This window comes from Eurypyga helias, unplaced genomic scaffold, assembly GCF_000690775.1.
Source record: "Eurypyga helias isolate BGI_N326 unplaced genomic scaffold, ASM69077v1 scaffold5107, whole genome shotgun sequence".
In the NCBI taxonomy this organism is placed as follows: Eukaryota; Metazoa; Chordata; class Aves; order Eurypygiformes; family Eurypygidae; genus Eurypyga; species Eurypyga helias.
The window spans coordinates 20988-44702 of NW_010263594.1; the positions used below are offsets into that span (position 1 = coordinate 20988).

At 36.9% G+C, this 23715-nt stretch overlaps 1 protein-coding gene across 1 annotated transcript in view; it reads right to left on the minus strand.

Moving 5' to 3' along the window:
* Nucleotides 1–5470: 5470 nt before the first annotated feature.
* Nucleotides 5471–23715, minus strand: part of PLEKHA7 (pleckstrin homology domain containing, family A member 7) — an 82719-nt gene continuing 64474 nt past the window's right edge. Inside the window, exons 11-21 of the mRNA XM_010156089.1 lie at nucleotides 22057–22110; nucleotides 16102–16170; nucleotides 15867–15947; nucleotides 14616–14765; nucleotides 12723–12824; nucleotides 9376–9484; nucleotides 8174–8412; nucleotides 7550–7738; nucleotides 7199–7316; nucleotides 6268–6347; nucleotides 5471–5884 (exon numbers count right to left, since the gene is read on the minus strand). Coding sequence (XP_010154391.1) covers nucleotides 5675–5884; nucleotides 6268–6347; nucleotides 7199–7316; nucleotides 7550–7738; nucleotides 8174–8412; nucleotides 9376–9484; nucleotides 12723–12824; nucleotides 14616–14765; nucleotides 15867–15947; nucleotides 16102–16170; nucleotides 22057–22110 — 1401 coding nt within the window. The 3' untranslated portion in view covers nucleotides 5471–5674. The remainder of the gene's footprint in view (nucleotides 5885–6267; nucleotides 6348–7198; nucleotides 7317–7549; nucleotides 7739–8173; nucleotides 8413–9375; nucleotides 9485–12722; nucleotides 12825–14615; nucleotides 14766–15866; nucleotides 15948–16101; nucleotides 16171–22056; nucleotides 22111–23715) is intronic.

Genomic DNA, 23715 nt, shown 5'->3' on the forward strand with positions numbered 1-23715 from the left:
CATAGTCACTACATGTACCTGATGCTAACACTCCCTCTGGGTATGAGCTGATGCCCCTTTAACAGTGTCTTTACCCTCTGATTCATTTTACTTTAGAAGATAGAGTGAACAAATATTAAAGGGGATTACAAAGGAAATCAGAACCAACAGGGAACCTTCCTCCAGCTCAGGTTTGGAGCCTAAAGCAGGACACTGCCTGAAGCTGTTGCAGTAGAAAGCAGCAACCACAAGACTGACTGGACAACCTGAGATTTTAATGTCACGATGTCTTGCCAGCAAGGACTTCATACAGCTGAAAGGAAACATAAAGTGTTGATCTAGGGTGGCACTTAGGGACACGGTTTAGTGGCAGGCTTGGCAGTGTTTGGTTTATGGTTGGAATCCATGATTTTAAAGGTCTTTTCCAACCTAAATGATTCTGTGAGTCAGTATCATTCTTTTGAGACCCATAACCCTCTTTGAGCAGTGGAAGAAAAAAGCAGAAAAACAGGAGTCTTATCATTTTAGGAAATTCTTGGACTGTAATATCTGAAATCCTAGGTGTTCAAAAGCTGTCTAGGGAACTGACCCAGAAACACAGGAACATTTTGCAGTTGTAACAACACGTTACAACACATAATTCTCTAGACTGAAGTTTTTAATATGATTTCACACAAGCTAGCAACAAGTTTTTGTTAGGATCAGTTTCTTTGTGGGAAATTTTTGCTCCACTTAAGAGATCTAAATCACCCAACGAAAGTTCAGTTTACAAATGGACTTGGAAAGCCAGTGCTTATTATACAGAACAGACTGCTTCTGAAAAGCACAAATAGAGGATGTGTGAATAAATAAAAATAAGGGGAACTATTTTTTATTCTCCTCTTTGGATTTTTTGTGAACACACTAAAGAGTTCTCAAAATTCAAAGTTTTAAATAAAAATAATCCTACATTTTTCCACCACTGAACTTAATCCCCACTAATTAAATAGCATATGTAAAGTGGCCTGACCTAAACCACAGTGATTAGGCTCAGTAATTTGCAGGCCACGACAGGCGCAAAGCATACAATAGTCATTGACACTCATAACCACATGAAAATCACAGCATCCGTTTTTCATACTTCCTTCTCAGTAATCCCAGGGCTAATGTTTCCTGAAAAATCCTCACTTTCCACTACATTTCCTTACCTTCAAATCCAACTCCTTCCTGGAGCTCTGTAGCTATATGTATGTATATAAAAATAAAATATATATCTAAATATATATATAATTTTTAACTTAGATATCTATCTCCATACTATAACTATCCTAGACCAGCTTATCCTGCAACCTTCAGAGTAACAAACTCAGTTGCCATGTGAGCAGCAGATTTACTGGCTTTAAGACACAACTGAGTACATTTCCTTACGAGGCACGGACATGTCTCAGGTACAGAAGAGTCTGCCAGGTAAAGAGGATGGGTACAGGAAAAGGACAACCTGGGTAACCTGAGAGACACTTTACATTCAGAGCTTTAGACCTGCTTCAGTTACTCTGAAGTAGGACAGAAATTCCTATAAGCAAAAGCGTTCCTATCCTAGGCTGAAAGGGCAAATTTGGATGTCTGAAGTGTTTCACGTAGCCCTGGAGACCTTTCTAGAAAAGACTTTCAGAGCAGCACGCAACAAGGAAAAGCAATACAGTGAAGAGTATTTTTCTGTTTCTGAAGTTCAGAGGAACATTGCATTTTCTGTAGGACACATACAAAGATTAACTGAAAGATACGTTCATTCCTAGCGATCAACAGCTAATGGCTCAGATTCAACTTCTCACAACTCCCTCTCTCTGTAGAATGACACATTGCCAACAGCTTTCAGAAGAGTAAAGGTGCTTACTAGTCTACTATGGCCTTTTACACAACGTGTAGTACCGACGGAATCTTTCCACTTGCTATATTCTTTCTTTTCCACCAGATGGCTCAATCGCATTTCAAACAAATACTTTACGCGGTTACTAGAGCTGAAAACAGATCTAGTGCCCAGAACACCAACCCAGTCATTTGAAAAGCCGACAGAAAGATGTCTTCTGTTCTGACCAGAATAAATCAGCTCCCTCTTCTCTACCATTTTTGCCAGTCAAAGATTAAGGTAGCTCTGGAGAGCTAACTTTTAATTCATTGCTGTTTCTTACTTTCAAATACTCCTGATGTTGTCTTCTCCTTTTTTTCCAATTTATAACACACTGCCTAACTTCATCACATTTTCCTCTATGAAGCCTGAGATGTAGATATCAAACAGTAGAGCCAACCTTTCCATGTCTTCCCTCCACTACAACACAATACCAACACCAGCCTTACAGAGACTCTAAGTGCCAGCCCATAAATTTTCAATACCCCAAAGACTCCTTTTAGTTCCAACTTCCAGCTAACTTTCGAACGAAATGATGAGAATTCACTATTTAAAACTTAAGAAAGCTTAGAATTTTGGGGCACAGAACAGGAGGCAAAAAATGATGAGTGTTACCTCTCTGCTGATATCTAAATCATAGTCTTGAGGCTCCAGGTCTGTCTCTGTCACTGCTACTGGCTGAACTTTCAACCACTCATTTTCATCCTTATCTTCTCCACGAATCGCCCTCTCAAGTAACTGCAAATCAAATTCTTGCTCTCGTTTCCACTGGTAATAGACACAAAACAATTAACAGCATTCAACCACACTGACACATTCATTATTTAGCAATGTACATCACTACTGCTGCAAATGCCATATTGCTGGAAGAATCCAGACAGCAAAACCCTTAACGGACAAGAAAATACACCTGTATTTCTTGGCACATATGGCTGGAAGATTGGATCTCTAACTGTGCTGCACTCATTCCGGGGTAGTGTTTAATTTGACAGGTAACGTTCCGCAGTATTAAATTCTAAAAAATGTATTAATCACAATTTCACATATGCCGATTAACATGGAATTGGCCACACAAATCTCTTTGGAAGCACAGGTGTCAACACAAGGGAGTCTATGGACCGACAGACTAGTCCCAGGCATTCTAACCAGGCAGTGCTGTGTGACTTTGAATCACTACACAGAAAGGGTATTTAACCTGCAAGTTGAGAACTGCCAACTTGAAAATTTTATGTATCTTTCTAGAATAATACCTCGTGATCAAAGCTGATATTTTACATACCAGCATTAACTTGTCTTTAATTCAAAAATAATAATTTAGTAACTTCTAAGATCTTATGTCTTTACTAAAGCAAAGTATCTAGCTACCTGCAAAGATTTAAAAAAAAAAAAAAATCACTTTATGTCTTTACAAGGTGAATATTTAGCAATCATAAATTCAGAACATATTTAAATTAAGCAGCATAATTTTAGTGTTCCCAAATCATTGCTACACCTAACACAGCTGCATATAAACTCACGCTTGAGAACACTACCAACACTTTTTTGTTCAACAGTTGCAGCATCATTCCATCCAGCAGATCTCAGCAACTTTACCATACAGAACTGAAACACGATATTAAATGCAACAGGAAAGAGAAGAGACAAAAAGAACAACAACAAAAAAATTATCTCCTCAAGTATTTGAAGGGATCAATAGGAGAATGTGCCATTATGTGTTTCTTAAAAGCATCTGCACTGGTTTCTGTCCCAGATCTTTGGCTTGTTTTGGCTGAAGTTTGAACTCCATATGAAGTGCTTAGACTTGACTATACTACTTGCATTAATAAATCTAATTGAAACCTATTCATGCACAAGCTCTCAATATTCACTCAGAAGATACACATCTTCCATGTATATTAAAAAAGTTAAATAGCTAGAAGACAATTATATCTCAAAAATTAAGATGTTTCTTGACAGAATTCAAGAGAAAAAAATGTTTTCTCTCATACAAGTACTCCAAACTCATTCTTCTACTCATATTCGAACCAGGCCTGATTGACATAGTGTATTTTAAATACACAGTATCATTTTCAAGTTGTTATAAATAGGTAAGAAAAACATCAAACCATTATTATGAAGCAGTATTTTTATTGGCTTTGATGTTGCGACTTTTACATTAAAAAGGCATTGTATATAACAAATGAATTCATGTACTGTGATCAATACTCAAAATGTCATACTACACTTGAGAGCTGACCGATTAAAAATTAGAGTTACACATACAATGTATGTTTAAAGCAAATGTTACATACTGAGCAGCACTTCAATTATACATTTAACTGTGTGCCATTTTGGCTGCTAAATAATTGCAATGCTGTAAGTAATTGTGCTATCAAACATGCTTTTTGCGTATCAAAGCCCTATAGGTACAAGGGATGACCTCTACAAAACATTGCTAGGGCTGAAAGATTCTATTTTCATTCTTTACAGCAAGAAAAAGGCCAAGATGGCACCCAAACATATAGATAAAGTGTTTGCCACAAATGTTAATAAGGAGTGTTACGAAAAATGTTTAAATCCGGCTTGTTTGTTATGTGAGTCAGAAAACATAAGAAGCTCAGATTTAGTTCTAATTAAAATATGAAATTAACAGTGATAATATAGCTCTACAGTTCCCAAATATTATGCACTATCTTTAATAAATTTGTGATTGCAAAACAGAGGACAAAATAGATGAATGTCTCCAAGTAGTGCACGCGTATTTACTGGGTAAGTAAATACAAATAACTCGCTGTAAATTAGTGCTACTGAACAGTGGGAATGAAAGGCTGAATATTATAGGTTTCGTTTTAATGCTAGCAATTGACACACATGTACTAAATGCAATTAAGCCTGGTAAAAATTGAGTAGTCCAGTTAGAAATTTTAAAATAACTAGGAAGTTCTGCAAATTAAAAACAAGCAAACAAAAAAAGAGGCATTAGGTATGATGAGTGACAAATCTAAAAGCAAGAGATCTTGTGCAATGAATTAGGTAAAATAAGGTGATCATTCTAAAGCTCTAGGGAACCAAATCAAAAATAAATTAAAAGACCACAGCGTAAGTGCAATTACAGTACAATCTTGGTTTAGCACCAAGTGAGCAACTGGGTAACTTCACCAATTAGAACTGCTTTGGTTAGTATCCAAAATGTATCATTACAAACTTAACTTCTGTACAGCATTTAATCTCAGAACGCAACCAAAATCCTTTTCTTCAGCAGCTTAAATTTGAGCCTTATTAGAATATTCTGCATTTTGAGCTTTAAAGAAGAATTCATATCAATTAAAACACATTAGCTCTTACATAAACTTCTAATCAGTATGATTAGAAACTGATTATCCACTCATCTCTTTAAAAAAACAAACACGCACCACCATGGTCTGATATTACCATGACTATCCTGCAACCTAATTTATGAATTAGAAAAAAAAAAATACCCATGGTAAGAACATTCTAAAAGGCCCAGTCCATTACAGAGCAGTTTTAAAACTGTACAAGCTTCTTACACTTTCTAAATACATTTCCAATTAAAAAAGAAAATCATGTCTCTGAAATCACGCCAATATACTCTCATCTCCACTCAGCACACTAACATCTGACCAACTTACCAACATGCACTCTAACTACCAGTAAAAAAGATCATCTGTTACTCACACTCTCTGCACTCATTTTATACTGTATAACACTAATTTAATTAGACTAGAAGCATCACACACACTCAAGTGAAAGTGCTTGCTAGGAAAAAGAAAATCCAAAGATATTTTTAAGTTTAGTCCTTTTAAGGCATATCTAACATACTGAGCCTATGTCTGCAGAAATGGGCCTGATGAAAGACCGAGAAGAAACAGACTGTCTTTCTCCTTGGCTAAGGGTTCTCTTGCGTTCACGAACTAATGCCTTCTGATGTCGCTTCATTCTTTCTAGCTGTTCCTCCGCACTCATCTTGCCTCTTTGGTGGTCTCCAGAGTATAAACGTTCCAAGGCACTCTTTGGTCTCTCCTGTAGAAGTTACAAGGCACACACAACATATGTTGTAATTAACACTTTATAAGTATACAAAAATTTAACTCTTCCTCCTACCTTATTACTAAATTAACATGATTTTGTTCTATTATTTTTGCATTCGTTTGCATATTTCAACTCTATTTTCTATCAGTACTGCTGATTTTTGGTTCTAAAACTTGTTGCATAAATCTGTTTCAAATGCAGTTAAGTTGTCTGTCTGCTTCCTGATTCATTTAAAAAAGTGAAAAGCTGGAGATTTTTACAATATCACAGGTATTAGGTTTTCTCCCATGCTGCTACCAACCCACTTCCAGCTAAGCAAACTATATTCTGTACTTAAATATTTTGAACGGTTCAGACATGAACTAAAAACTTACCTTGGACCTATCCCTCCGCAGTGTTGCATATGATGAAATGGTAGATGATTGGTGCAATCTGGAAGTTGATCCAGATAAACCTTTATAAGGAAAAAGAAAATGCTGTAAAACTAAATGACAGACAAAATAGACACGAGCACCATGGGGTTTTTTAATTGGATGTTTTTTCTATGATATTCTGGTTACTACTTTAGCTCACGTTTCACATATTGCAGTTCAGAAGATGATGAGAGGCATGAAATTTCATTTCAGCCAGAAGTAATGTGTTTCAGGTCACTATTAATCAAAATTCAGAAAGAGCTACAATAATTTAGAAGCTTATATTAAATGAGATATGGGGTGAACTCAGCTGTACAACAGTAGATAAGCTGTCCAAAGAATCACATCTATGAAGAAAATCAAACCTTAACATTCACAGTTAGAAAGGAAAGAAACAAAAAGAGAATGCGTAAGAAATTAATTGCTCTTCCCCAAATATCTTCTCTATCCTCATTTGTGAAACAGTTTCAGGACAGTAGCCCAGTGGGGATGGAGTGTCAAGTCCCATGTAATGTCTGGGCGCATTATATTCTTATTCTTTTATCGCTTTCTTTTCAGTGTCAATGTAAGTGTTTAAAAAAATACTAGTTTGTAAAAGATGACACAGAAATCACTAGGAAAAATAACTCTGAATACAGAAGACATTCTAACCATTAATTTTATGCTCTGCTATGCTTTTAAAAAGCATGATATATCAAGTTGCTTTGCACAAGGCTTCTTGTCTATAACAGCACCATTAGAATGCACAAAATCTCTAGACTTTCATAGCATTGTATAGTTAATCTAAAAATACTGATCTGACAATCAAGACCATCTCCAGAAAATCCTGGGAGAGAAAAGCTCCTATACAAACAGTACTGTTAAAAATCAGCTACATAAATTCCTGGCTTACCACGGGTAGGTAATGTCTGGTATCCACTGTCAGAGTTTATTAAACCAGTGGAAGGTTGGCTGAGGTCACCACCTATCGTCGCTAGTTCCGGTTCACTCATGTATGAACGCAGTTCCACCTATATGGAAAAACACTCATCAGCTCAAATGAAGTCACAGGCAGCAAGTCTTAATAATCTGAAAACAAATCCTAAAGCTTTGTTTCTGGATTCTCTGTGCCATTCTTATACAGCATAGATCTCTCCCTGCCATTAGCTCTCTCCTTATTGCAAGACCATGTATTTTACAGGCAGCATCTCGTAGAGATTCAAATGTCTCTAAAGTGCAAGCGTACAGGTGGATGAGTGCTCACCCGATAATCTCCATTTACATACTGTCCGAGTTCTCTGTCTCTCTTTCTTTCATCTGACTGACGTTTCAGGCCACGCACTGATGTGTGTCTGATGACAGTGGCTTCTCTCGGGAGAGGTGGAACAGCTGGTGGCTGATCATCAGGACTGTACAACTGAGGGAGAGGAGGTCTGGGCGGTGCTTCATCTTCCTGGCAACAGGAAAGTACTGGTATTTGGCAAAGAGTCTGAGAACAGTCTGGCACATACTGACTGAATGTTCATTATATGAGTTATCTGTGACTGCTTTAGCATGCTCTGTCCACACCAGGAACTTGAGGCTTTAAAAACCGAACAAGACCCACGAAAGCAAACAACTAATCAACCACAAAGCATTACCAAGGAAGTCTCTGCATTGCTATGTTCTAAACCAGTATATGGCTACTGTACATAAAGCGCCAGGTTACGCACATATACATATATATATTGTCCTGTGAGTGCTATTGCTGAGTTTCAATAGAAGCACCTTCAGTGACTCCCTGCTGTTCCTCCGTACTGTGTGTGTTTTGTAACCATGGAACTTTCACTGTTTCTGCCAGAAGTAAATGGAAACATTGGTGAATGAATCTCACAAGAGCAGTACTTACAACCTTTGGCTTTAGCTTAATTGGTGACTGAAGAGGAGGCTCGATTTTTTTCAGTTGCTGTGCTTGGTGCTGCGTTCTGGCCTGGAAATAAGGCTGTGGATACAGCCTAACCTCCAGAGAGGATTTAACCGGACTGGGTGGAGGGCTCTGCGGAACTGAAAGTTTGCTGTCTGCAGTTGCGAGGGAAGCTGGTAAGGAAGGCACTGAAGACTGAGAAAATGAAGGCACTGTTTTTCTCTCTAGGGAAGAAATATGCAGATCTGTTAGGTCTTGTTTCTTACCAATAGTGTTCGTAACAATAGCAATTAACGTTCTCAGAATTCATAAATCAGCCCTAATACTCTTCACATTGCTTTCAACACAAACAGGTTTTTTTTTCTGACATGAAAATGTTAGATTGTTACACTATAGCAGGGTTGGAAAACATTTTCTTGATGAGGATTGAGCAAGCCTGTTGAGGCCAAAAATAAAAACGTACACTTCAGTATCACCCAGTAAAACCCCCTGGAGAGGGCAGTGGGAGGGAAGGAAGAAGTCCAAGAGTCATATGGAATTAGTTCATAGGGTTTTTGCCTACAGACCTAGACACAGCTAAGAACTCACAGTCATACCTTAAATAAAATAAAATCTCACCATCTCAGAACTATTTTATCTCTGTGTGTAAAAGGTAAGCAAAGATAATTAAAAGTGAATTGACAGGAGGTGTTAACAGTCCCTTGCTATCCCAACGCCTTAGGTCTTTTCTTTGAAACATAATAAAGCGACTGAAATGCAGACCACACGCACTTTCCCTTCCTCTTTTCCACAGCTGATGTTGTTGCTCTGCGCACCAAACACCTGCCTGAAGAGGGAGGGGGACGGCAACAGCAGCAAGGGCAGTTGGGCAGCACGCAAGGAGGGAAGAAAAAAAAAAAAAAAAAAAGGCAGAGAAGAAAAAAGAATGAATTCCTGGGCAGAATGCAGAACAGATAGTACACTGGCACGAGCCTGGCATTGACAGAAACTCCTGTGGCTTGCAGAGCTTAACCCATTATTATTATTATTGTTCCCCTTTTTATAGCTTGTTACATTTCAGAGCCACCAGTATGTGAAAAAAGAACAAAACCCCTTTTTGCCACCTCAACCCAAGAAATGCCAAGTTAATGACTCAATCAACAGATTTCTGGATTTTTTTTTTAATGTTTTAATTACATTCTCCTTACCTGGATTCTTGATAGAGTCTACTATGGTTTTGTAATTTGTTTTATTTGCACTCAAGCCAGCTGTAACATCTTCAATTCTCCACAAGTCTTTCTGTATTTGTGTTTTCTCCTGATGTTAGTAGTAAAAGAACACAAAAGGAAAAATCACTTGTATCTTATTTCAAATTTAGTGTGGGCTTATGCTTTTGATATCAAAAACAAACTAATGTTTGAGAACTTACATGAAAATGTAGGAGTCTAGAAATGAGTTAAATCATTATTTTTAAATGAAAAAGAAAACAAACCAAAACCCAATATTAAGAGAAAAAAATAATATAGTCTCCCTGAATACTGCTGTGAACTTCCTAATGGCTTTTAATCGATGAACTACAAAACCAAAACCAACTCAGAAGGGCTGACAAATTTCATTTCTGCTTATATTTGGGTTGTTAGGCCTACTGGACACGATGTATTATAGGTTGAAACAATATATTGGTGCTGTTCCAGGATTTAGCCGCATCCTGCATCCCATTTTCCTTTACCCAGGCTTTCCAGAAGGAAAGAAAGGGAAGGTTTGGCTACAGTCTGGACTCCGCCTTTGACTGGATCTTCAGCCAGGGGCCTTGATGACTGAGGCCACCACTTGAGTCAGACGTTCACGGCAACTATCATAGATAACTTTTCTCACCTACTTAATCAGAGCCTGGTAATTCTTCCTTCAGAAATTGGCATTAAGAATAAACTTAGTCAAACCAAGAGGAAACTATTATTAAAGTAAGCAGAAGGCAGTGAAACACTTAAGAACTGCTTACGAACTGCTTGAGAATGCTGGAAATTCATCACTTGCCATGAACTGCAAAATAACTGCTAATTAATCCTATAAGCCCGAAAGAAAAAAACTTTACTAAAAGCTCTTACACCTCATAGAGCTGAGGAAGGCACATAAATTGCTTTCCCCTTTCTGTCTTAGATCAGAAAATATGTTCAGCCAGGTTACAGATCAGCAAACAGGGTGCCAAGAACACAAACATTTAAATGATGGAGAACGTTATTTGCCTGTAGTAAACTCACTCGATAGATGGGACGTATCTTGAAAGATTGTCAGAATGCAAACTATAAATTTGCACATTTCATTTCATTTTTCTGAGATTAATCATACTACAAGGAACCAAATGATAGATTTACAATAATCAAGCCTGTTCTGGTTAAAAAAATCCCACACGTACAAAAAAAATCCTGCTTCTGAAACCACTCAGAAGATGTTCAATCAGTAAGGTACAAAAGCCAGGAGAGCTTTTAATATTATTTCTTCCCATTACTGATGTGAAAGGAATATTTTAGATCAAAAATGGACTAGATCTAAAAGATAAAACAGATGAATTTATTTTTAAATTATGAAAGCCAAGATTGCAGTTCACGAAAAGGTATAAATATACTTTATGGGCAAGCATGAAAAGGTAACTTGGAGAGATAAATCAATTTTTCCAGCTTCCTTCACACAGAAACATCACTTAGAATGATTTATAAAACCAGAGGAGAAACACTTACCAACTAAAAAGTTATCACTGACAAAACACCACATCTCACTTCATTTCAGCATACCCAGATCCCCCCAACCCTTGAGCAAAGGACAATGAAGCAAAAAGACAGTCTTAAAAGCAAGTTTTACTCTGACTGAGATGCTTGGAACACTGAGTTTTTAACCTCTTTATTAATGCTAAACAGAAACAACATTAGCTGTTCCCTACAGCAACTTGTGCTTGCGAATTTACTGAATTTTTAATAATAGTCCATGAAGACTGCATTTTTTAAATATACAGTGAATATTAAATAAACAATCTCGAGCTTACATACCCTTGTGCAGAGTTCAAAAAACCTAACTATTATGGGTATTTTACGTGAGACTTCTTTGGCTGAATACAATTTTAAGAAAATTCAGTCATTTCTCAAAAAATCAGCTCACTGTAGTATCTCCAAAATAGGTATTCAGGAGCTTTCTTTAAAATCTTAGCCAAACATATGTATATATATGTACGCACAGATATGTATGTAAACATACACAAGATACATAACGTGTATGTTTGTGTGTATGTGGGTTTTTTTATAATCATGCAGGTATGTGATATGAGATGATGATAAAACTGAGGTAACATTTTTCGTGCGCAGACCGCATTCCCTTCTGTATGTATTGCTAAATCACATGCCACATGCCCAGTATTTTAAGAGTTCTCGATGCACAACTGGAAATTGTTTCTTAAAATACTTTTAACACATTTTGCTTAAACCTGTAATTTCCCTTCGTAAAACGTAATAACCATACAGGGACGATTTCATTCTAAAATACCCCTGGGATTTTTTGAAGGGATCTAATCCACAGCTGAGCTCAATTAAAAAATATTCTGGCTCTAGAAAGTGAATCACCCCCCCATCCCCCATAATTAGAAGTAAATGAAAGTGGACTTTGAAGATTAATGCAATCTAAAAAAGTTTTACAATTCTTGCTTTGATAAACCACATTAATCCATTAATAGTGAAAATAAATAGACTTAAATTCATACCTGATCAGATGTTTGTTTCAAATAAATTTGAACTACTGTACTCTTTTGGCCCAGGATATTTGGAAAGGTAAGCTAAGATTTCAGCAAAATATATATACACTAGCTTTGTTCCTTCTGTTTTGACTTTTAACTAAAACTGTTCTGCTTGAACACTGGAAAAATAATCCGGCCTGTATTCCTTGCTTTAAGAACCAAATCACCAGGGGTAAGCAGGTGTGTAGAAATAATCTGGTATGCCACATCCAGTTCAGCAAACAGAATAATTTAGCTTCAAACAAAGCTTCTTTGTACGATTCAAAACTGAATAATTGATTTAAAACCGAGATGTCTTTCAATTACTGATGGCTGTTAACACTTATTCCACTTCACAAAACAATCTGCAGAGATAAATCTTCCATAAATAGAAGAACATGACAAAGAACAAGTAATGACAATAAGAAGCTAGTAACTGATGTTCTTAAAAATGGATAAAGAAGCCAACAGTGTCAGATCAAATAAATGGAAGACTAAGAAGCCCTGCATAGCCTTATAAATTAAATAGGTTATCAGTGTCAAGATGTCAGCATGTAATAAAAACATAATAAAATAATGACAAATTTGCACAGACAACTTAGGAGAAACTATTACACATGCTGCAAGACAGCTAGCTGCTGCACAGCTATGCTGGTACAATGTCTGAACTTCGCAGAGTAAGCTGCGTGACAGCTGAACGCAGGGCAAAAATTGCGGAGAGTTTCTCTTCTGGGATGACAGCTTTCAACTTCAGACAAACCACCTCATAAGTAAAGCAACATCTGGAAATGGACTCACCTGAGATACCAATGAACTATTCATCTGTTCCTGTAAGGCTTTCTTCAGCTGGCTCACATCCTTTTCTAGCTTCAGATATTCATTCCATGCATTCTCCATTTCCTATTAACAGAGGGATTACTCTAACTCAAGGTTACGATAAATTCAAAATCACTCAATCCATTCTCTAATTAAGCACCAAAGTGGTTTTTAGATGGTGTTGTTTTATTTTAAAAAGAAGCAAAAAATCCGTTCTGTACTCTACATTTTTGCTTAGAGTTGATGATATACTTCAAAATGCTTTACAGCTTGCAACCTCAAGTCAAAAATCCCTAGTTAAAACATTCTGTCCAGCACAAAACTGTTTCTTAAGCAAAAAACTGGCATTTAATAGAATCTGAACTATAACCAACATGCTAGGAAGGAATCAATTCTATTCCAGTTCCATTTCCATTTACCTTACTCCTCCATGAATTTTAATTATAAACTTGTTTTAACAAGTTTATAATTAAAATCCACGCAGCTGCTTAAACCCAAATTCATGTTTCGAAACACAAAAGAGATTGCTTTTTAAAAATTCTACAGAAGTGCTGTAATGGCATCAGAAGTGAATCAACAAGACGCCACCTGGAAAATAAAGCTATCCAATCACCTTTACATAGATTATTTCCAGCATCCATAGCACCACAGTCTGCCTTTTGACCCAAAAAAATGAGAAAAATCGGGTATCTACAGCATTTTTATGCAAGGAATGATGAAATAGGCTTTTTTCTCTGAAGTCTAAAAAAGAGATCACTGGGGAGTTGAGGGGAAGAAATCACAGAGGTCTACGAAAGCATGAGTGGCATGGAGAGAGTGGAAAACAACTGACCATTCCCCATCCTTTCTCATACAAGAACAAGGGTCTATCACATGAAACATGTACAAGTCGGGCTCAAAACAAAAGAAAGTGGCTGTCCACGCAGTGGGGAAAAGATCTGTACAATACCTTGCCAAATGATGGTTTTGGATGCAAAAGGTTCACAGAATTTAATAGGTGACTGTACTGGTTCTTGGAAATGAGATCTACAGAGGATTACTAAATAGACAAAAAAAAAAAAAAAAAATAGCAGCCTCAGGAATTCTCTGAGCAGAAAATCGTTAGCTGGCTTGGTTATGACAGGAAATACTATCCATCTCTCCTGCCCTTACTCTTTGCTAAGCGTCTGCTTATGCCCACTGCTGAAGCCAGAACCCTGGGCTAGAAGGAGCCTCACACTGGACCAGTACAGCCACTCTTACATCTACTTGATACTACTTGATGTTTATGTCCTCGATTAAATCTTAAGTGTTGCTTGTGAGAGTCATACATCTTCTACAGGCACAAACCAATGCATGTATACATTTAAATAAGACTGGCATTTAAAAATTTATGTAAGGTGTTCATGCAATTCCAGAAACAATCTTATGAAGAGGTAGGATTAATGTAGTGAGTACACAACACCCAGGTTTAATATACTCTCTTTCATGGTCAATTCTTAGACATATTTTTATCAAGAAAAATAAAACACTGCATTATTAAATCTTAGTATCAATAGTAAATTTTGACCAAAATGTCAAACTTTTCTAATTCCTTTTCCCATGGAAAAATATCATGGAATCCCATTGATATTTTCCAAGGTCTAGCTGAATGATTTGCAATTTAAGCACCATACGTAAATGAAAAAAGTAAGTTTTTTCAATGCCCCAGGAGAGGGACATTGAAAAGGAAAACTGAAGAGACTGTTTAATTTTTTTTTTGTTCTGCTTGACTATCCTGTACCTTAACCAAATCAGTTCAGAACAAGACTTAACTCCCCTACCCAACGAACAATACAGTTTTGCTCTAACTAGTAATTTAGTTACAGTATTCTTGAAACAACCAAAACCACGTACCGTTGAAACTTTGGATATTTCAGCCCGAATATGTATCAGATCCTCTTGCAAAAGTCTCTGCTGGTAAGAAATTTTTTCTGCGTGTTGTGGTTGGTCTTTGTACTGTTCCATCTGCCTGTGCAAAACCTCCAGAACTGACTCCAGCTGATCCTAACAAAGAAGATGGTGGCAGCAAGCTTACAACATTTACACGGAATTTTACAGAGCTACCTGCGAGAAAACAACTGTTTTCCACAGCCTCAGTCTTCCCGATAAACCACGAGCGGTTAGGATTGGCCTCCTGTTGTTGAGACTAAGATGCAAACAAAAGGGTGCAAGAGCCTTAGTTAACTATTATAACCAAAATTATCTATATTGACCATTAAATCTTTTCATTAAGTAGCCAAAATTGCGGAAAACACAAAGCAGTGAGAGGGTAATTTTTCCTTTCTTCCGAAGGATCTGTCTGGACAGTACTTTGATTTTAGAACAGGTTTTTTCTGAACCACCTCAATTTAGTGGCAGCTGTAGCTCACAGGCAGTGAAGCACAAAGATACAGTCAAGGAATGACAAGGGAAGGGAAACCGTTTTGTTCCTGTGTTCTGTTTGAACTCTGACTCGAATGGGCACAGAAGAAAGGAGGCGGGTTCCAACTACAAACTTGGCACAGAATATATTCCAGCATTTCAGTCATAACCCTCAGAGCTAAGTTCACAATACTATATATAAACAAGCATCAGTTTCTGAAATTACTACAGATTAGAATCTCTCTCCCCAACTTCTCTCACTCCCTTTAAAGAAAACCAAAAACAAACAGAAAACCGCCCAAAAAACCCCCACAGAGCCTCAGTAAAACCACCACACAAGTCGCAGTGAGAGCTCAATATGGTAGCACGCTGCTATTTACGCAAATGATGTTTGTGCAGGTGGGAATTACTGCAAATGCAACGTGACTTTGCCTCACGTCCCATACATACTACAACATGCAGCCAAACTATGCAGGGAACGGCAGGTAAGCCCATCTGTAACAAATGCCACAGAATTAAATGTATGTGGCTGTAAAATATTCATTTTCAAAAACTCGTTTTCTAGAAGTGGGTACTCAATCCTAGTGTAAAAACCAATTCTTTTTCTTCGGTTTATATACCTGTCCAAAGAAAACTACTACAATGCAAGCAGCATCCAGCAATTTGATTTTAGGTTTCTAATTCCTTATTTTATGATTAGAGGCAAGTTATTTTATTTTATAAAGCTCTCTATAATCTACTTACTTTATTTTCCTTAAGGGCTCTTATTTTGTCTTCCAAGTCCTGGAGAATTCTGTCCTGCTCACAGAAAACACTTAGCTTGACCTGAAAATTAAGTAACGTAAATATATGGATTCCATTTTAAAAATCAAGCAGAAAAGTCTCCACTAGCAGTATTTTACCCCACACAGCATAATAACACGTAACAGTCCAAGACAAACAGCCAAAACAACGCAAGAAGTTCCAAAGTGGTACTTACATCAATATCGCTTTCTGCAATCTTGACAGGTTTTGCGCTTCGTTCTTTTAACGTGTCACGCCCTGTCACCTAAAAGGAATGGGTTTTAAAGATCTGAGAAATTTGTTGCAAGCTAAAGCCTAATTATGCTTCAGCAACAAATATTTTGTTAAATATTCACAATTATTAACAAAGACAAAAGAATTTTGGATATGTCTTTTCAAATATGGCTTTAGTTTGTTAAAACTGTTATCAAAAAGGACTCCTAGTTATATTAGGCTACTTAATGACTCTTACAGTATCTTAAGATTTTGTACAAAACACCATAATCCCACTTGTCTATGGTTACAAAGGTCCTGTTCCTGCAAAACCTAACAGTTTTAAGTTTCCCTTCAGTAGCTTTCTTGAAGCCAAAGGACTCGAAAAGTTCTGTTATATGCACAGTTGCAAAAATAACAGCATTAATTAATGACTAAAAATACAACTTCCTGGCAACTATTTCATTCTCCAAAGGGTAGTCTGTTCCATAGTACAGGGTGAATTTTATTAAAAACAGACTGCTATAAAACTGCTATAGTGGAATTAAATATGATTAATCTATTTTGGTATGTTTATAATATTACAAATCTCTCATTCTATAAATCATTTGTTTCATATTCAATTTCTTGTGAGAAGATTACCTTCTCACCTAACACAGGTTTTAAATCAGTACAGAAACTGTACAACATTATACTTCCAACCTTCACAGCAAACTTAAAATAGACATGTTTGTGTCTGTAGAAAAGTTTACTATTTCCACTGACTACATGGGCCCCTTTTTGTGAATAAATGAGGTTGAGAGAATGGTAATACAATACAATTCACGTATCATACGTTTTTGAAAAGCCTTATAATCTAGTGACTTAGTATTACTAGTTTAGAACATTTTCAAAGATTCATTAAACCAAATACTATCTTACCAAAGAAACACCTGATGTTTAGAATTACAGTACTCATATACAATATTTCTATTGATACACAGGTAAGAGTTTATGAAGAAAAAAAAGTTGTCTAATATTATAAGAGCAGAAGTTTTAATGTAAAAGCAAAATTTGTTGGCTTTTTTAGTGGGGTAAAAGCCGTACTTTGCTTTTTTACTGACTCTGACTGGCAATGTCCAGACTTGCAGTTACACAGTTTACTTATTAACCTAACAGGCACCTACAGGATCATGCTAGCTTTCTTAAAGCAATTCAATTTTACTGTACGGGTACATGAAGTAGCCACCTACATAGTATTTTCAAGTAACAAAGTAGATTTAAGACAGAAGAGTATGGTCATAATTTATGTTTACTGCCTTCTCTCCATTCAAAGACTCATCATGTGTTTTCATGTGGTGAAATGTTACTTCCCCACCACCGAAATCAAAAGCATTTACGGCCTCTCCAAAGTTTCAGTTTTTGGATATTTTAATTTTCAACAATGATGTCTTTTATATATCAAGAACCTTTTCTTTCAAAAGTATTAATGGAATTATTTAAATGCTAAATCCTATGTATCATAGGAACAAGTAATTAAATACAAGCATAAATCCTAGCAAGTCAAAGTAATAATTTTGCATATTTAATTACCAGCAAGCTAAAAGAGTGCAAAAGCCTTTTTTCAAAGCAATGGAATTAACATAAAAAACAGAGTCTACAGATTTTGCGGATATTTAAAATTACATAATCAGAACTGCAAAGAATTTGTTAATTATCAAGCAGTGAACATGAGAACATAATGGAGATTTAGCATGCTATGACATTTTCAAAATTACACACAGGAGTCACTAGTTGACAAAGTCAGTTTCAAAATATGATAAAATGAAACCAAACATTGAGGTCAGCCATAATTTTGCATACAGACTCCAAAAGGGGAGGAAAGAAAAAAAAAAAAGAAAAGGGACAAAAAAGTCTTACACAAAGCTTTACTGTTTACCGTAAGACACCTGTAAAAGCCAGAATATGTAAACACTGACTGCTACTTTAAAAAGCAATGGGATGAGCACGTTTCAGATGCAAGCAGTCTTACATGTATACTGGATAGTAACCCTTGTGCTGAGTTCTTAAGCACTTTGTATATCATGTTGATCAGAGGTCCATTATTTTCTATCTGTTTCAAACAAAAGTTTAGTAATAGCTTGTTACAGATGCAAAACTAACACCCCCAAACCTTACAACTCCGAACTCCATGAGCAGCAGTAATCACATGCTCTTATGTCACACGGATCTTTGAGGTTTATAGTCTATGTGGAGGCTACAACTGGGTATCTACCCATCTTGTTATACTGGGGGCAGATTGATCATCCAACCATAAGACTTCCTTTTGCAAAACACATATACAAACATACAACACAAAAGAGGATTTGCTCACTCGCCAAACTGCAGTTTCAGGAGTGTTGGGGATTACAGCAAGATGTTTTCTGTCCTGTAATATGTAGAAACGCTCGGACTGAGAGCTCTATATTGGTAATTTAAGCAACCTACTCAAAACCGCAGTGAAAAAAGTTATTTCAGTCACACTTACCCTTCCTCCCATAACAAATATCTGTCATGCACTATTCCCTTCATCATCTATGTGACACGAGCTTGCACTAGCAACTTCTTTCACCTGCAGTAGAAACTATTCAGATATTACAATATGACTGCAGAAGGATGAAGCAGGACCACTGCTGAACCACTGAGAGGGTCCCAGATTTGCTTCAACTGGCTGCCCAATTCACACTCAGTGACACAAATTTTCCTATACTTCCTCATCCATATTTTGTATAATCTGCTTGGGAACGTTGTTAACTATTCTGAAGTGAAGCTGTCCATCCATCCCTCCTGTAGCCTGCTTGAACTTGATTTCATGGTCACAGAAAAGGGAAGCTTCCTTCACCACTTGCATTTCATCGAATTTGCAAAGTCATCTTAGAAGCTTGTGAGGAAAATTTGTGTTTTTCTTTACTCTTCCTTTCTGCTTTTGTAATACAGGTTCTATCCACTTTACAGATAAAAAACCCCAACTGGGGAACTCTGTTTGCAGAAGAGGCATGGTTATGCTGTAGCACACTGACAGACCATTTCTCTCATGTTCCACACACCTCCAGTTTATGAGCAAAAAAGGAATACAGATTTATTGTAACAACCTTTTGTGGTGGGGAAAAAAAAAGTGTTCTTAATCTAAGGGCAATAGTGTTAAAGGAAACCTACACAATGCATGGTATTTGGCAAGTTCAAAATTATCAATAATTGTTTCTCACAGTGTGAGTAAACAGCCTTTAGGCTGTTTTTTTAACATCAGAACTAGCTTGCATACCGGAGAAAACTGCTGACATGGAATACTCTCTCTAAAGCATTTTTATTTAACTTATGCTTAATTTATGACAATATACTTCCTATAATGTTGAACAGTATCATCTTGGTATTAACATCAAAAATTATTTCTTAGACAATATTTTTAAACTCTTAATAAAAAATTGTCTAGTCTAAAAGGATAAGAGCAAGGGGAGGACAAAACATGAGAGTAGTGACAAATTACTGAATGCTGTGTCATCAGTTACTGTATTCAGTTTTGGTACTAGGGCACACATTATGCAGTTAATAGCTTAATAATTATTCCATTTGCAAAAGTTATATTTCAAAACCTCAAGGAAGAGAGAACTTCAGAAATAATGGGTTTAACAAAAAGAAAAAGTTGAATTCCAGTTCTAAAATCTTCAGCCCTATTTGAAATTGTTTAATTAGAGTGGGTCTAACTCAAATCCCAGTGAAGTCAAAAGAGCGATCTGAATTAAAAGGCTTTCATTCTAAGCCTTAGGTGTCTTAAATGTAAGGTATCACACTTATTAACTGTGAATTTCCTATATTCAACCACTGCCAAATCGCTATGTAATTTGTTTTGTTTGATCCCGCACTCTACCCTTTCTTTTCCTCATAATGCAAAACAAAGCATCTCTTCAGTAATTTATATTTTGTGGCAAAACACAAATGAAAGCAATACAAAGACACCTTCTCAAGTTTCACATGGTCTCTTTAATCTCTCAGCAACCTGACCTGAAATTTTTCATTTCCAGATCACTACTGAACAAAGGTTATTAAGAAATGCCTGTTTTGAAAAATTAGATCATTCTTATGGAAACACACATTTCTCATGTTGACTGCCAAGACTGTCAAATAGGAACTAATGCCAACATTAACACTAATGCTGGGGGTAAATGGATCGAGAGCAGCCCTGCTGAGAAGGACTTGGGGGTTCTGGTGGATGAAAAGCTGGACATGACCTGGCAGTGTGCGCTGACAGTCCAAAAAGCCAACCGTATCCTGGGCTGCATCAAAAGCAGTGTGGACAGCAGGTCTAGGGTAGGGATTCTGCCCCTCTGCTCTGGTGAGACCCCACCTGGAATGCTGCATCCAGCCATGGAACCCTCAACATGAGAAGGATATAGCCCAGTTGGAGCGAGTCCAGAGGAGGCCACAAAGATGCTCAGAGGGCTGGAGCACCTCTGCTATGGGGACAGGCTGAGAGAGTTGGGCTTGTTCAGCCTGGAGAAGAGAAGGCTCCGGGGGAGACCTCATTGTGGCCTTTCAGTACTTAGGGGAGGCTTATAAGAAAGACGGGGACAGACTATTTAGCAGGGCCTGCAGCAACAGGACAAGGGGTAATGATTTTAGACTGATTCAGACTAGATATAAGGAAGAAATATTTTACGATGAGGGTTGTGAAACACTGGAACAGGTTGCCCAGAGTGGTGGTAGATGCCCTGGAAACATGCAGGGTTAGGCTGGATGGGGCTCTGGGCAACCTCCTCCATCTGAAGATGTCCCTGGTCATTGCAGGGGGGTTGATACTAGATGGCCTTTACAGGAGCCTTCCAACCCAAACCATTCCATGATTCTATGATTGTTTCCTTTCACAGAAAGATCAGGATCCCCCATATGTTTCTCTTTCTGGCTGCTTTCGTCAGGTGCTATGCAGGCTGCAGCAAGGCAGCAGGGGAGCTCCTGGGACACCAAACAGCTCTTCATGTCCCCCACTGCAACAAATCAATCCAGATGGAATCCACTAAAAACTTAAAAAACCATCCTAATAATTTGGCTAAGCACATAATATTTTGAGAGGCTTAAGCTGCCTTTTAACTGCGAAAATTGTTGTGTTTTATAATGGACAAAACACTTTGTTTATTAAAAATTTCTGAAATTGTAGGACCTTTTAAATTGCAATTTGTCATAAAATGGCTTGGGATGCAGTTACATTTTGTAAAGCCATGAACGAACCAAGGACAAGGCCTAAAGTGAAATGTATCCAACCAATTCTAAATTCATGTATTAATGATCACAACAGCTTACATATTTGATCATTCAGACTATATATACCACATATATTATGTGACAAATGTTCTATCTATACACACATGACACTATAGATATGAGTAATACGCATTACTAATACTTCCCACTGATACAGCAAGGAAAATTTGATATATTAAAGGAAATATCAAGTAACATTATTTGGGCAGATTATATGTCTGGATGGATGAATGGGTGCATTTAAAATCTCTTAGCTGTAATAATATGAAAACAATGAGAGGTGCTAATTAATCACCACATTTCCACAAGAAAGCAAGACATTACAGATACGGCATATTATAAAAACAAGGAAAAAGTCAGTTGATGAAGATTTAAAGGGAAAAGGCTGGATTAAAAGAAAACCCTATTTTAACTTAGAGGACCTGACTTCCTGTTGGTTCTAAGTTTTTCCTACAAACTGAAGCAACAACATTTCCTGAGTTTGCACTTTAATTATACAGTCACTACTATAAACTCAATATTCTAAGCACAACAGTGATAGCAAAAGACACAAAGTTTCCATCTCTAAACAGTGATTTGAAAACCTGAAGATACAAAGATGATACACAAAAGACCACTGAGTTAAAAAAAAAAAAAAAAAAGGAAGTAGACTCCTATAAAATCTTACCTTCAGATCCAAATACTCCAAATCCTTTTTCAACTGGATGTAAGTGTCATCCGCCTTCAGGTAAGTACACAGGGGGGGAAACAAAAAATTCAATGTATCTGAGTGTTTGAAACAGTTTAAAAATACTTGGATTTGCTACATATAATAAAATGGATGAAAGAGGAAACAAAATAACAGAGTAGGAAGTACATAAAAAAGCACATTTGCTCCACCAGCATATTGCTATTTACAGATGAAAAATGGGCACAGTATTTCCCAAGAATATTGCTACCTCATGCCTGCCCTCCAAACATGTAGATTTCAATTTTCCACCTCTAATGAGACACATAATTACCTGAAACAATACACTTTCAAAAGTTATTTTTTTCAAGGCTGACTTCTACTGCTTATCCCCTCCACTGAAAATGTTATGGTGCTGTCCTCCAGCGTAGTATGTCCCTTTGGGAGAAGACTTGTACCTAACTGGATGTCGGCTGTAACTAGAAGCCCTTATACAACAAATCCTTATAATACTTTTGATCATATCTTAAAATGTGTATGAAATGTGAATTCCTTTATTCAGGAAAAGCACAAAATAAGTTTTGTGAATAAAATACTGAAAAAGATCTCACTTACATGATTAGAGAATCCATTTTGCCTTTTACATAGTAGCAATCAATCTACCTGATCCTCCTTTTTCACTGGCTCACCTGTGATTGCTATAAGCTCCATTTTATAGTTACATTCATCTGGCAACATCTTCACTACAGTCACTTCAAGAGAAGCACGCACAGAAGTCATAGCAAAGTTATTGCTCCTCTTTTCAAAAGGGGCATTTGCAATACACAACAAAATAAAGCTGAACTCTTGCAAATAACCTTTGCCATCAGCCAAAATGCTCCAGAACTCCTACAATTTTTACTGCTATTTTAACAGGATTTTATATCCTGGGTACATTAAACTTCAGAATAAAAGACAAACACAACTATACCATATCTCAAGTTTTGAGCCAATGACAACGTGTAGTTAGAAAAATCCTTTATACCATAAAATCAATACATCGCTTGCATTTCTTTAGAGGTGTTCACTTACAATTCTCATCTGCTCAGCCTGGAAGTGCGGCTGAGGACCTGATTAGAAAATTTGCCCACTTTTTTTGTTACTATCGCCCATCTTAGTGCAATTGTTCTGTAGGTGAGGTAAGTCCAGAAATGAAACTTTTCCAAACTCAAAAATATTCTGTTAGTTTTGGGCCAATATAAAGCCTTCACCAATTCCAAGAAAAGTCAAACCAAAACGCTCTGCAAGTACATTTCTGTTTGATCTCACATTGACAAGTTTCAATACATCAGTGCAATCAAGAGCATTGTTGATGATCCAAGATGCCCGTGAGCTTTTATGCACCAATGTTCACCTGCAGAACAGACAGTTCCAAGCTCATATGAATGTACAAACTGGCTGATGCATTTCACTTTGCAGGTGACGCAGCATGTGGCACAGGGAGCCAATCCCATCATGAAAGCAGCACAGAGAAATGTTTTTGCTTTAGAATGAACTCAACATTTTGAGCCACATTTCTGAAGACGCAGCATTTTCAGAAATAGTATAAAAAGAAAGTATACATAACACTTTCAAACATGTGCCCTATAACTTAAAACGTTCATCTTTTATAGCAAACAC